General features: G+C 47.1%; 1 protein-coding gene across 2 annotated transcripts in view; it reads right to left on the bottom strand.

Annotated features, from left to right (window-relative positions):
* Window positions 1-14,114, bottom strand: part of LOC125750311 (A disintegrin and metalloproteinase with thrombospondin motifs 2-like) — a 110,182-nt gene continuing 96,068 nt past the window's right edge. For both annotated transcript variants that reach the window (XM_049027912.1, XM_049027913.1), the window contains 10 exons: window positions 12,524-12,657; window positions 10,449-10,572; window positions 9,376-9,456; window positions 8,937-9,100; window positions 8,300-8,459; window positions 7,498-7,630; window positions 6,801-7,008; window positions 5,577-5,706; window positions 5,251-5,343; window positions 1-2,389 (listed from right to left, as the gene is read on the bottom strand). In XM_049027912.1, the coding sequence (XP_048883869.1) occupies window positions 1,581-2,389; window positions 5,251-5,343; window positions 5,577-5,706; window positions 6,801-7,008; window positions 7,498-7,630; window positions 8,300-8,459; window positions 8,937-9,100; window positions 9,376-9,456; window positions 10,449-10,572; window positions 12,524-12,657 (2,036 nt within the window). In that variant the 3' untranslated portion in view covers window positions 1-1,580. The remainder of the gene's footprint in view (window positions 2,390-5,250; window positions 5,344-5,576; window positions 5,707-6,800; window positions 7,009-7,497; window positions 7,631-8,299; window positions 8,460-8,936; window positions 9,101-9,375; window positions 9,457-10,448; window positions 10,573-12,523; window positions 12,658-14,114) is intronic.

A 14,114-nucleotide genomic window follows, 5' to 3' on the forward strand; every position in this document is an offset into this window, starting at 1 on the left:
TGCAAAATACCACAGGCGGCTGTGCTTTAATAAATATTCCAAATAAAGTTCTAATTCATATGTACAAATATCATACAGAATCTCCTGTATGTTGGCAGCTGCAGTGCGGCCAGTGTTCAGCTCGACAGGCGGCATCAGAAATAACTGGCCCTGTAGGATTCTTTTGTGATGCAAAAGGTAAAAGACTTTTATTTTTTTATTGATTTTCTTTTTTTTTTTTTTTGATATTTCAAAATGTAATACAGACGAGAGAAACGGCTTTGGAGAGTGTCACCATAGAGCCTGAGAGGAAGCAGCAGCGCGGAGGACCGATGTCGCTTAGAAGCATCCCTCCGTCAGAAGAAGGGGGTGACAAGAGTCGACAAACGCCGACTAAGAGTAGCTGGTGTGACACAGCTTAGCGACTGACAAATACAGGCGTATAAAAAAGATCAAGGACAGTTCTGCATTTTCTTGGAATCCGGGTTCTGCGTGAGCTCAGCCGTTTTAAGCTGGGATATTTCGAGAGCGCGCTCCACACGCCGCTCCCAAGCAGACCTGTTTCTTTGGTGCGGAATCAGCAAGACCGCGCAACGGGCAGCAGGACAGCAGGTGGGGTCCGCTAAATGCAGAGAGGGTGGGGCCCCGCATCACGGGTTAGTCCACTCAGGGATACGAAGCCTTTGAGGTCCGAAAGCAGCCCGGCCTCCTGGATCATCGAGGCTGCAGCTTTATTTTTTCAAACCTTACTTCAGTGTCTGTGCATCTCCTCTCTGGGGTCCGATATCGGTAGGGAAGGGGAGGGGATGGTGGGGGTGGCCTTTCACACTCTCATGGTTGGCTATTATCCGTCTTCGACAAAACATCTGAAAGAGCAGGACTCTTTTTTTATGGACAAAAATCCCAAGCGAACAATTAACTTTTTATATTTTTAAAAACTAAAATCTACTTTATTGCAGGAATCTTATTGTGGAAGCCAAATATAAAACTAAGCAAATAACAAAAATAGGCGGGAAAAGCATCGCCCTGCATTCCCACTATATGCCAAAGCAACATCGCACCTTAGATGTATGTTTGCAGTCCTGGGCTACAGGGTGACATGCCGTTAGCCTCAGCCACGGCTAGGAGTGTCACATGCAAATTCAATTTGTTTTTGAAAACCCCATGGCAGTGAATAAACCATGGCAGTGAATAAACTATGTCCAGTAAGGGCCGTGTTAGTACTGTGTGGTCTACTGTATGTGACACTATGTGTCCTACACAGACACTGGGGCAGGTATGGAAAAATAAAGTTTCACACTCAATTGCCACTACAAATGAGCCTGATGCCATGTTTACACAAAAGCTAAAGGCTGCTTTAATCAAATAGCTTCAACGAGGAATCTTGAAGAGGCTGCGTTTGATCCAAAGCGACGGTGCGAACCTTTGCCAGTGGTTTCGCACCACAAACTCCAGTTTGCCCTTTCTTCAATAAGTGAAGTGAGAGGAACATTTGCACCTTTGGTTTTTGCAGCACCTGACAAAGAGCACCAACGCATGTTTTCATGAGATTAAATAAGTGTAGTCCGGGATTGACACATCTCTATAAGAGAAATTCAAATTCATGGTCCTCTTTTCATCCTTCTGAGAAAGTTTTCTGCCAGTTCTTGAATCCGTTTGTTCCGCGTCCGTTCCCTCTTGCTCGGAATGAAGTGGTTGGAGACCTCATTGCCCACATCGACGACCCTATACGGTACATCGATTGAGTTATTTTCTCTGGATTCCTCCTCTTGTTTTGCGACGTTGGATTGCGTGGTGGTGACTCGAGTTGTCGCAGTTGTAGGCACCACGGTGTTGGCTACATTGCTGAGGTAAGTAGAGGAGGCTGGGATGTGGACTGTGATGTGATCACCGGTATCGGTGGTACAAGCACTCATTGTATCATCCGTGGTGATGGTGCTGCTGGGAATTGTAGTCTCTTCAGAAATAAAGGCATCACTCACATCTGCAGAGGTGTCTTTGAACGGGAGAGTGGCACCGGTGAGCATCCAGTCGTCATAGCTAGGGTCTGTGCTGGCGTCCTCAGAAACGGACATGGAACTGGAGGCTGCAGGGTGAGTGAAGCTGGTGGCTGGACTTATTGTTGTGAACAATCTGCTGCTGATGGAGGAGATGGTAAATGATGGGTATCTCCAAGATGTGTATTCAGGAGCTGCGCTATACCTGCTCGCTGTTTGGGGGGAAGCCGTGGTGTACTTCCTGTCTGTGCTTACAGTGGTGTTCCTCATGGGGAAGGAGGGGCTGGGCTCTGGGGTGGGGCTGATCTCGTTGCAGGACTTGCAGCACAACTGCTTGTAGCTAGGGATGACGCAGTAGCGATTCAGGACCTCCATGCGACAGAACACTGACTTGTCCCCTTGGCAACGCTGCCCTGGAAAAATAAGAGTAAACATTTGAGACAGGGGAAGAGCCACTGGGCATGAAAGCCTGAGCGGAAAAGGGTATGCAGGGTACAGGCTGTAAACAGGACCTAAACACGGCGGCAAGCCAAGAGAGAAGAGAGGGAGCCAAAGCAGCCTACATGCGATTGGGCAGCTGCCATTTTGGGGTCAGTTTACATTCACGGTCATTTTTCACCCAATCAAACTTCTGCGTTTCTATGGTGCTTCCATTGTGCATCCACAATTACCTAGAGTGTGTTTGATATTTTCTCCCATCATTGTGGGTAGTACACCAAGCGAGCACAGATGCGTTTTAACACCAAACACTCCACTAAGCAATTGACTGCATCTATTAGGGCTTGACGGTGCAAACTCTATTTTCAAAATGCCACTGCATCAAATCATTTTTCTCACTTTTTCCTCCACTTATAAAAGTACAGCCCTGAGAGCTCTGGGGGGGGAGGTGGGGCTGCACTCACGGGCCCCCCAGTGGCATCGAAACACCCACTGTAAGTGCTGTGTGCGACTGTCCATACGCTGATAGCTTCTCGCATGGCTGATGGTTTCTTGCATTTCTACAGAAACACTTCACAGCACCAAAACTCAGGAAGAAGGACAAATGTTTGTTTTTCATTTTTTTTATTGTTTTGACAACTTTTGCAGTTGATGACAGAAACTGAAACAACGCGATGCACTCCCCCCCTCAAATATATAGTTTTCTTTTTACTCTTCTTAAGAAAAATAAATAAATTAACTGTATTGAAGGGTACAAGTTCACAGTCACTTTGGTAAAACACTTCATCACTTGGAGATCAAACAATCAATCGATAAATAAATAAATAAATAATTAATAGTGTTAGAGAAAATAATTTCATAATGATGTAAAAACTGAAATGGCACACTGAGTGTCATATTAAACATTTACAAAACATTGATAAAGTTTCCCTGAAAAAAGCAAAGTGCATATAGATGCAGTGCATGTAGTCCATCTGAACACTTCCCCAACGTTAGCCAGCCTCACACTGAAGGCCAGTGAAGCCACGAAAAAGGTACCCATAGTATATAATAGTTTCGTAATTCTTTTTTTAAAGTAAGAGGTTAACAGTCATGAACATTATTAAATACAGTCAACACCAATTTTATGTACAGTATCGCACTGCAAAGTCTGACGTATCGCCACGCCTCAAATCCAGCACGAAGTTTCGATAGCTCGCTACATAATCACAACGGAAACGTGATCACAACACAATGACGAGTCTGAAATGAGGATGCCTTGTACCAACTTGGTTTATCCCTGTAAACTGTCCCTTGTGGTTGGATTCAGCACAATGTCTTCATTTGTCTGTTTTATATATTTTATTTTTTATTTTTTTCACTTTTCAGAAGCTGCCTCTGTTCCGAGAATCACGGACAAACCCACCCGTCTGTAAATAAAGCCATCTTCTCCACAGATTAATGCCATTACATTCAACCCAAAATAAGGCATTGTTCTTTTGCTAATGTCCGTAACAAACATGAGATTTGACTACTTTTTTTTTTTCTCAGATGAAGGTTAATGAGGTATTTTGTATCACTTTCTGACAGTTAATGTTGCCAGAGACACAGGAACGCGCACGCATCTGGGAAACACTCGCTCGGACGCGCTCAGGCATGCGTGCGCACTGCAGACAAACGCGGGATTCACGGGACGGCGCGTGTGTCTGTCGCGCACCGCCACGCATGAGGAATGTACATGCACGTGAATCGAAATGCGATCCTTCTCCGAGGACGGAAAAACAACACCAGCCCATTTGACAGCCATGACACATGCCCCCCCACCCCCCCCATAAACGGTTAGGCACGGGCCGACCTGGTCCTGCATAATATGTAGTCCCCACACAACCCCCCGACCCGAAAACACTTCACTTATTAAATATTTACTTCTGTATTCATGTAAAATCAATACAAAAATACACATAACAGTCAGTAGGCAAATAAGCAACAGCTTATTCATGTTAAAATGTATTGTTATTGTTAATATAAATATTATTCTTATATAGAGATTTGTCCGCATATTTATATATATATATCTATATTTATGTATATAAATTCTGCAAGCACAAATGAGCTGCATCTATTGAACATTTTGTAGTAACAGTCGAGAGAGGATGGAGGATGAGGATGGAGGATGAGGATGAGCGAGACGCCACCCACACTACAGGCGACCTTGTTCTCATCGATTTCACCATCACCATAACTCACATTCACAGTTAATGAACTCAAGGAGGATGTTGGTGTCATATTCTCTTCTGCTGTTCTGCGCTCGATGTTTCTGTCTGTTTGAAGATGGAACCAGGAAGCAAAGAGAGAGCACCTAGAAGATGCCGTCGATGTGACAAGATCACATTCACGAGAAAGCTTTCGATATATATATATATATAATTTTTTTTTCTCACAACCAGACACTCCGACGATACCGAGGAGCGGCGTCCACGTCAGAGCTTAACCCACGAGCGACACGCAGCTTGAAGATAGTGCCCAATCACAAGGCTGCAACCCGCCACCCGCAAAACCGACACTTTAAAGCCGCCAGTCAACTGAAAGCCTTTTTGGCGAGGTCAAGAGACCAGTGTTCACAACACAGAGCTCCACAAGGAGAGAGAGAGAAACGGAGAGAGAGAGATAGCGCGAAAGCCGTGACCTCCCTCCTGCAGAGATGTCATCGGAGACACACCCCCAAAATGAAAGAAGCGCAGCGTCTGCGGTCAGGGAAACTTGCCCCACAAGGGGAGGCAGAGGGAAAGGGGCAGGGTCCATGTCAGAAACGGCATGCACCGAAGACCGAGGTCAGAGTTATAAAGTGGCCGTTTACTTGAAGAGATCTTCTGGATGGGGTACTCTGGGTCGGGCCGGGACAGCCACTGAATCAGAAAATTGCCGTTCTTGCCGTGGTCGAGGGGGCTCCCTGGGAAGAAGCAAAGACGAGTGTGAATTCGTTTGCCGAACCCAGAGCTCTGGGGCCTTGCATTCTAGTCTACGCCATGCCTGAGGCCCAAAATTGCCTATATAAAACACTTTCCCTTTACATGACACTGAAGTGTCTGCGAGCTGGCAGAACCAAAGTGGGCTGGACTGGTTAACGTTTCCACAGGCAGGAGCTGCCTCCTGTTATGACCCTTAACCAGGCGTGCGACTCACTTGGACACGGTGTCAGTCGGCAAGCCCTTATGTTCTCCGGTTTGGTATCCATGCAGAGCCCAATGGTGTTGTCACGGGTGTGACACAGAACCTGCCTCTCTTGTGTTCCGTTGCCGCAGGTGACAGAGCACTGAAACACATAGATACAGATCAATATATACATAACTTTTCTTATTCTAGTAAACTCCCTCTCTCTAAAATAGACACAGAATGGGTCTGTGGGGAGAGGGTGTGACAGCAGTATTTTCTGAATTGTTATGAAGTATTTTTTTGAAGGAATTTCGGCAGAATGCAAATCCCAAAAGGGGGATATCAAAGCACATAGCGAGTGTCTCATACACTGAGCGAACTTCATAAATCACTGCATGTGACCAGTGAATGTCATTCTGAAATGGATGGCTTACTCTGATGTTTTATCAAAAGTTTCAAGTCTGTGGATATAAACAAGTCAGTCAAACAAATCAAACCTTTTCTGCCTATTTGAGAGGTTCCCCAGTTGTCTGTGCTCTCGAATACTCTCTTGTATGGCAGGGGGTAACTGGGAATTTTTGTCTCTATTAAAGAATCACTGGGAGGAGAATCCAAACCTACAGAATCTAGCCATTCACTAGAAATAATTTGGCAAATAACATTTGCTCCAGTCCCAGAGCAATATCACTCACCAAATACCAAGGTGCCTTCCAGCTCAACGGCATATTGTAAAGGAAAATCTGTTAGCCTCCTGAATATTCAGTGGAAGGCAGAAATTGTGCTACACTCTAGTTTTTAGAAGAACTTACTAAAATAATACATTTGGGAGTGACTGAGAAGTTTCTCAGACTATACTATACTATACTTCACCATACATACATAGCTTACATGTGACTTATTCAGCAGACTGTGTTTGGTAAAGTGATTGGTAGTGACATTCACTCCACTCGAGGAATATCTTGTGGCAGGACTCACCCTATATAAGGGAGAAGGGGGACGGAACCCGGGTTTATCCCCTAATAGACAAAATAGATGCACTTCCTACTTGCCTAAATGTGAGGTTAGCCAGTCAATATCAGTGCTTCATTCCTATATTTCCCTTTATTTTTCATCGGGCAGAACTCACACCTGCATTCAAAGGATTCAATAGCTTTTGTTGATAATATGAATCCTTTGAATCTCCTGCAGACGCACCTTGGTATTATATGCATGAATTCACAGACAATAACGCACAGAAACAGCATGAGCTCTCACCTGGGACCAGGGCCCCACTCTCCAGTTGGCGGGACAGAGGTGTCGGTTACAGGGCCGGCGGGCCTCGGGCCTCTCATTGTTACAGTGCTTGCTGTGGATCGAGCGGTTGGTGCCGTCGTATAGAGGCTGGATGCAGCGCACTGAGCGCATCTGGTACCCCATCTTCCCGCAGGACTTACTGCAGGCCTCCCACTCGCCTGTCACCCATCTGAAAGGAATGGAAACACACACACACACGCACACACCCATCATGGTATTGGCTATCACCCTTCCATTACCGATATAACGCCACATGCCTCACTCCGTCAAACACCACACTGAAATATAGCTAATAGATTGAAAGCTAGCATGCATGTGGGGTATAAGGGTATAAAACTGTGAACAGGATGTGTCAGTAAGATTTAAAAAAAAAAAAAATCAGTCAATAAATCATTCAGACCTCTTCTTATTTTAGCTCTGTATCAGGATTCCATGCAGGCATTATTTTATAAGCCAATGGGGTCAAACCAATGGCTAAACTGGGTTGTTTGCTTTGGGTTTTGTTGCTTACTTAATACTTATTTCTTGTGATGCCTACTCTGGACTTGCTATTTGCCCATAAACTTGTTGAGGACATGGGGAGGAGAGCGGCAGATTGACACAAACAAAACTAGGAGAGAATCCGGCCAGTGTGGGGAGGGTCTGACCAGGGACGCACATGGGCTGAGAGCACTCCTTCTCGTTACAATCCCGACTGATGGCTTGGGGCTTCTTTAAGTTTTCACAGTAGGTGCGGTGAACCATTTTGCCGTCAGACTTCTTCCTGCATCCATACCTTGTGTACTGGATACCTTTAAATGAAAGAACACACTCACACACGATGTCTAATACCTAATATCAGAACATCAGTAAGCTAGGGTTAGGTGTAGGGTTTGTTGCTCATGGTTTGCACAGCCAGTCAACACTATGGTAAAATACATGCAACTATTACTTCCAACTATTACAAAACCAGCTAATACGACCCCCTTAATCTCCCGTAATGGGTGGAGACCTCAACCCCCCCAATGTTCCAGCCAAAGTTACACCCTTGCAGTCACTGCAGTACTTTCAGAAACCGCCCAAAACACCCATGTAACTCGACCACCACCCCACCTTATTTGGCTAATTCATAACCCACTGAGTTATTTAACAAATAAAGTTAGTTAATTAATTGAGCTGGTAGAGAAATTTAAGGAATGCACAGAGAGGAGAAGTTTGGGTCCCAAAGCAGAGTTTTTATTTATCTATCCAAGATATCATTAACTTCTGGCCGAAGAGATGAAATTCCCCTTGATTTTTTATCGGATTTCCGTTAATTTGCATCTTTATTGATAATGTTAATTTTTGTTTTTTTTTCTGTGGGAATACACAATCGCTACCAAGGTAAGCAGCCTTCCACATTTTCCTCGACTGTCTAAAACCTTCGCATTGTACCACACACTAACAAGAGGGCAGCCCATCCCTCCCCGGAAAGGGCTCACCTCCTCCGCAAGGCTTTGAGCACTGTGACCATTTCTTCAACGCCCACTCATACAGGTCCCAGTCCTCCAAGAGTCCATTGTTCTCAAAGGGCGGCTGCAGGTCCTGGTGGATGATGTACTTGTAGGACAGGGAGACCTTGGCCTCGCCATGCATTTGCATCTGTGCGGGTTGAGAAAGTGCCCAGAAAGTGACCGTTCGGCATAACGCCGGGACGCCCTGCTGCTCCGCAGAGATCACTGACCTGCTCCATGTGCTTCCCTCTGCCCACACAATTAGAATGGATCCAGTCCAGATTGTAATTACCTTACACCACAGTGTAATACACAGAAAAGGCTGCCTTTCCTACTCACAGGAAACCGGATTCTACTCTATATTAATGCACCATCTGTTTGCTAATATTATATCCAAAGTAATGTACATATTTTACTATCTAATAGAGAATGCAGTATATTTGAAAGCAGTTCAGGCTAACTAACTTGCTCAGTGACACAATGGTACAGCAAAAATGCCCCTAAACCAACTCTGTGGGTCAGCTTGATTTCCCATTTTATACTCATCATATACCTAAATGTGGACAAACAACAAAATGGGGAGTTAGCGAGTTAGCGAGGTTGTCTGTTCGTCTGTGAGGCTCACCATGACGAGGACCCCGTATCCCAGTGGGCCGTCAGTCTGGATGGTCTCCTTATCGTCGTCGTTCAGGTATTCCCATTCCACTCCTTTTTCGATGACCATCTGAGATTCGGGGAACTCCTCCTCACCATTCAGGAAGAAGTTCCCAGTTGCCTGGTTCTTTAGCACTGTGGACATTTTAGAACACTAATCACCACCGAGCCCCAAGCACACGTAACTCTATGTAGTCCTATTCTGTAAGCCCCCAAAACAGTGCTTCCCCTAGAATGACCTCCCTCAGAGCCCATGGGCAGCTTAAGAGGAATGGCAGTGAGGTGGATATCTTGGAAAGGGCTGTTGGAGAGAACAGGCAGCTGTTGACTCCATGGAAAATGGGGCCTGGACTTTCCACCCCAGAGCGATGCATCTGCATGCCGGTCCCATGGAGTCTCTGCTGGCCTACCCAGGATGTGTGGTGTCCCCTTGGATTCTTGGATAAGGAGATGCCTAGTCCCCCGGGGGATTTCAAGCATTTTGATGAGACCTGGAAAGAAAACAGAGGAAAGCAACGTTTACAAAAGGATACCTCAGTTTGACAGAGGGCTGAGGCACAAGCAGCACACCCGGATTTATTAGCATTTAAACGGTGGCTATGGTGCTTTTTCAGGTTTCAACTTCATCTTGTGTTGCTGTAACGAAGGTAAGAAGGTATGCCGTCTTTTTCATGGCCGATGGTCACCAGTTTTCTGATCATATGCGAAAACTCATCACAGAGCTTCAGAACACTGCAGATACAGCCATTACTAAGAACTGCAGACAGGAATCAGACGTTAAACCGGAAAGTTTGACTGACAATCCTTAGGGACTTTGGTACCGAGGTACTCATATGGAAACATTTTAAACCTGGAACCTTAGTTCCATTCTTGTATATAAACCAATTTAACAGTTGAGGGCGCTCTGAATCTTAAAGAAAACACAGATTAGTTCGTCCCACGTCACCATCACACACAATCCGGGGAAGCCAGGGAAAGCAAACAGATGTATTTAAATCGTTTCTGCCTCTTCTGATCTGCGTCCCGGCGCCGAGGTTTTCTGTTACATAATTTGTATCTAACAGCCAGCAAATAAAATGCCTGTATTTAAGGAGAATAATAAATGGAGGATGGTTCATGCCGTCTGTCGGGGTTTTTTCTTTGAGGTCTGTTTGGGCTGGCAGTGCATTCGAAGGGAGCAAGTGAGGTAATGGGGGGGGGGGGGGCGGGGGGAGGTTATAGATCTCCATACAATAGATCTCCCTTCTGCTGCCCAGTAGTGACAATGTATGGGGGGCTGTCCATACCATCCAATACCAGCCATGAGATAGAACACTGAGACTGCATGGCAGGCAGAGAGTGGGCACTCATTAACACGGGAGGGGGCGCCAGGGAAACAGCACACAGTGTACGTGGCTCCATGATATGAGGGATAGTGTGCAAGAGATGGCAACTAAACAACAAAACAAACAGTGACTTATGAATAGGCGGAGGGGGGGCATACCATGCTTCTTGGCACTCCGGGTGAAGTTCCCCTTGATGGTCTTACACTTGGAGTTGTCCCCCCCACAGGCTCCGCACCTGTCCTCCTGCTCAGTGGACCCGATCATATAGTCACAGCCCACTTTCTGTAGTCAGAGACACCAGTTGCATGGTTAGGGTTGGCTGCAGGGCTGGGGGAGAGGGGTACAAGGCGGCCGCGAGGCTGGGGGTAGACGAGTGCGGGCCGGCCGCGAGGCTGGGGGAAGACGAGTGCGGGCCGGCCGCGGGGCTGGGGGAAGACGAGTGCGGGCCGGCCGCGGGGCTGGGGGTAGACGAGTGCGGGCCGGCCGCGGGGCTGGGGTTAGAGGAGTGCGGGCCGGCCGCGAGGCTGGGGGTAGACGAGTGCGGGCCGGCCGCGAGGCTGGGGGAAGACGAGTGCGGGCCGGCCGCGAGGCTGGGGGAAGACGAGTGCGGGCCGGCCGCGGGGCTGGGGGAAGACGAGTGCGGGCCGGCCGCGAGGCTGGGGGAAGACGAGTGCGGGCCGGCCGCGGGGCTGGGGGAAGACGAGTGCGGGCCGGCCGCGAGGCTGGGGGAAGATGAGTGCGGGCCGGCCGCGGGGCTGGGGGAAGACGAGTGCGGGCCGGCCGCGGGGCTGGGGGAAGAGGGGTACAAGGCGGCCGCAGGGCTGGGGGAAGATGAGTGGAAAACAGCAAAATAACCACACGACACCATAAAGGTCGACAGTGAGTTCAGTCGTTTTTGATGATCTGTGCTTACATGCACTTACACATAAATGAGGTATTGTTTTACAGAATGGCGCAGGGATGGCAGGTTCACTTGTTCATGATGCCAACGTGTCTCCACAGATAATTCCCCAACAGCTTACAAGTATGGGTCCTCAAGCTGGATACCCGACAGTAAATCTCCTTGAGCTAAAGGGCAGACGTCATTGACCCTTCTAAACAAACGTCTGTCTTAATAAAGTGTTAAAAAAACTGTGTCTACATTCACAGTATACCATCCCCTCAAGCTCCTAATTGTTTTTACAAATGGTTATGGCAAATTTTAAACATTGCTCAAAACATGTTTTATTTAAAAGTGGTATTTTAATGAGCAGACTTATGAAATAGCATACTTCACTTAAAATACGCAATCCCTAGGCAGCGCAAATAAGAAATGGTTGCTAGACAACGGAAAACATGTCTCAGAGGAGCTGGCCAGCATGGGAACAGCCACACTAGCTGACAAACTACTAACTGCGTAATGACACTCTGAAATTCTCTCTTAACTGTGTAAGAATGAACGAACTGTTGCATTTTGCCGAGATCCCAGGACAATGGTGATATCTGGCCAGACTTTCTTCTCTGATTAGCTGGTGGAACGCTTGTGAGAGTCCTTGTTGTTTGCACCCCCCTTTCCTCCATATTGTAACCTTTTTCCACTGCAGATGGTTCTCCAGTTCTCTCCTACTCATGGATATCATTATGCTCCCCAGCAAAACACACACATCAGGTCATTTCTGTACAAGGACTGTGGAGGATGTAATTTAAATAAGCGGAGGCAACCGTCAGTTGTGGTATATATACTCTTATCTCACACATGGCTGGAACTCAGTGAGGAGGGACCTGAAGCATCTCCATGATTCGGAATAATTAACAGCAGCACTGAGTGTCCACTTACAGGATAAATGGATGCAAAAATGAATCTGAGAAGCCCATGGGCCTCACACTTCCAGGGTTGGGGGTTCAAGTCTCACTTCTGCTCACTGTGTGTCGAGTGTGCACGTTCTCCATGTGCCGTTCCAGTTCCCCCCATCAACTCCAGTTTCCTCCTACAGTACAAGACGTGTGGTTTAGCTGAGCTGGAGCCTCTAAAGTGCGTGTAGTGTGTCACTGAGTTTTAGTGTGTGCCCTGCCGTGGCCTGGCATCCTGCCCTGGGTGTGCCCCTGCCTTGTGCCCTGTGTTTTCCTGGCACCAGGTTCAATGTCACCATGTACCAGTCAAGCAGTTATGGATGATGCAGGGACGTATGAATGAGCTGCTGTATCTGCTGCCCCTAATTTACCGTCCATGATATAACGCAGACCTGCTACTCACCACACAGTCTCCACGCACGCAAACGCTGTAGGGGTCCCTGTACGAGCAGCGAGTCCCATCATGGACCATCCTCTGCATGTTCACCACGTCCCGCGTCTCCCTGGACTGGCAGTACAGATGGCATCGTTCCTTGGCTGGTGAGGGGAGGGGGGGGGGGGGGTATGCAAACAGGGGAACCCAAATAGTGAGCTGTCATTGGCTGGTGCGGGGAGGGGGGGGGAGGGTAGTATATAAACAGGGAAGCCCACATGGTGAGCTGTCATGGACTTCAATCCACAGAATAATTTTCACAGCTGATGGTTGCTGCTCTATTAAATCGTGCTTGTGAAGACGAAAGCACATACACGGTTTGTGTGGCATTGCTTCAAAATGGTAATCTAATAGCTATTTAGATTATATTTACAGGTAGCTGGAACTTAAAAATACGGTAACTTTACTTCAAAATGTTTTTTTTTATTAGATATTAATTTTTTACTCCTTAATGGAACATTTATCTAGATTTAACCAATTAAGAGTCAATATACTGTTTGGTAAGAGAGTCAAGCTTGATGGACAGATTCTATTGGTTGAATGGGGGGGGGGGGGGGGGTAGCTGAAAAGCTAATGAACCCGATCTGTTTAGAGTATCAGCATTTGCCTGTACATTTGTAGGGGGAGGGGGGTTACACATTCTCAGTGGGATGCATGGCAGGATCTTGCAGACCAGCTGGAGTATAGATCCAGGGAGGGAAAGCACCTCACTGCCTCTCTCACCTGGGAGTACACAGCCATCCCTTGATCACTACATGGTGTCTAGTCTGAGATCACAGAGGAGACCTCTCTGTTTGTTCTTGTGTAACACGCCGGGTTTCCCCTCTGTCTCTGTTTGTTCTTGTGTAACAGGCCGGGTTTCCTCTCTGTTTGTTCTTGTGTAACAGGCCGGGTTTCCTCTCTGTTTGTTCTTGTGTAACAGGCCGGGTTTCCTCTCTGTTTGTTCTTGTGTAACAGGCCGGGTTTCCTCTCTGTTTGTTCTTGTGTAACAGGCCGGGTTTCCTCTCTGTTTGTTCTTGTGTAACAGGCCGGGTTTCCTCTCTGTTTGTTCTTGTGTAACAGGCCGGGTTTCCTCTCTGTTTGTTCTTGTGTAACACGCCGGGTTTCCTCTCTGTTTGTTCTTGTGTAACAGGCCGGGTTTCCTCTCTGTTTGTTCTTGTGTAACAGGCCGGGTTTCCTCTCTGTTTGTTCTTGTGTAACAGGCCGGGTTTCCTCTCTGTTTGTTCTTGTGTAACACGCCGGGTTTCCCCTCTGTCTCTGTTTGTTCTTGTGTAACAGGCCGGGTTTCCCCTCTGTCTCTGTTTGTTCTTGTGTAACAGGCCGGGTTTCCTCTCTGTTTGTTCTTGTGTAACAGGCCGGGTTTCCTCTCTGTTTGTTCTTGTGTAACAGGCCGGGTTTCCTCTCTGTTTGTTCTTGTGTAACACGCCGGGTTTCCTCTCTGTTTGTTCTTGTGTAACAGGCCGGGTTTCCTCTCTGTTTGTTCTTGTGTAACAGGCCGGGTTTCCTCTCTGTTTGTTCTTGTGTAACAGGCCGGGTTTCCTCTCTGTTTGTTCTTGTGTAA

This window comes from Brienomyrus brachyistius, chromosome 10 (genome assembly GCF_023856365.1).
Source record: "Brienomyrus brachyistius isolate T26 chromosome 10, BBRACH_0.4, whole genome shotgun sequence".
NCBI classification, from domain to species: domain Eukaryota; kingdom Metazoa; phylum Chordata; class Actinopteri; order Osteoglossiformes; family Mormyridae; genus Brienomyrus; species Brienomyrus brachyistius.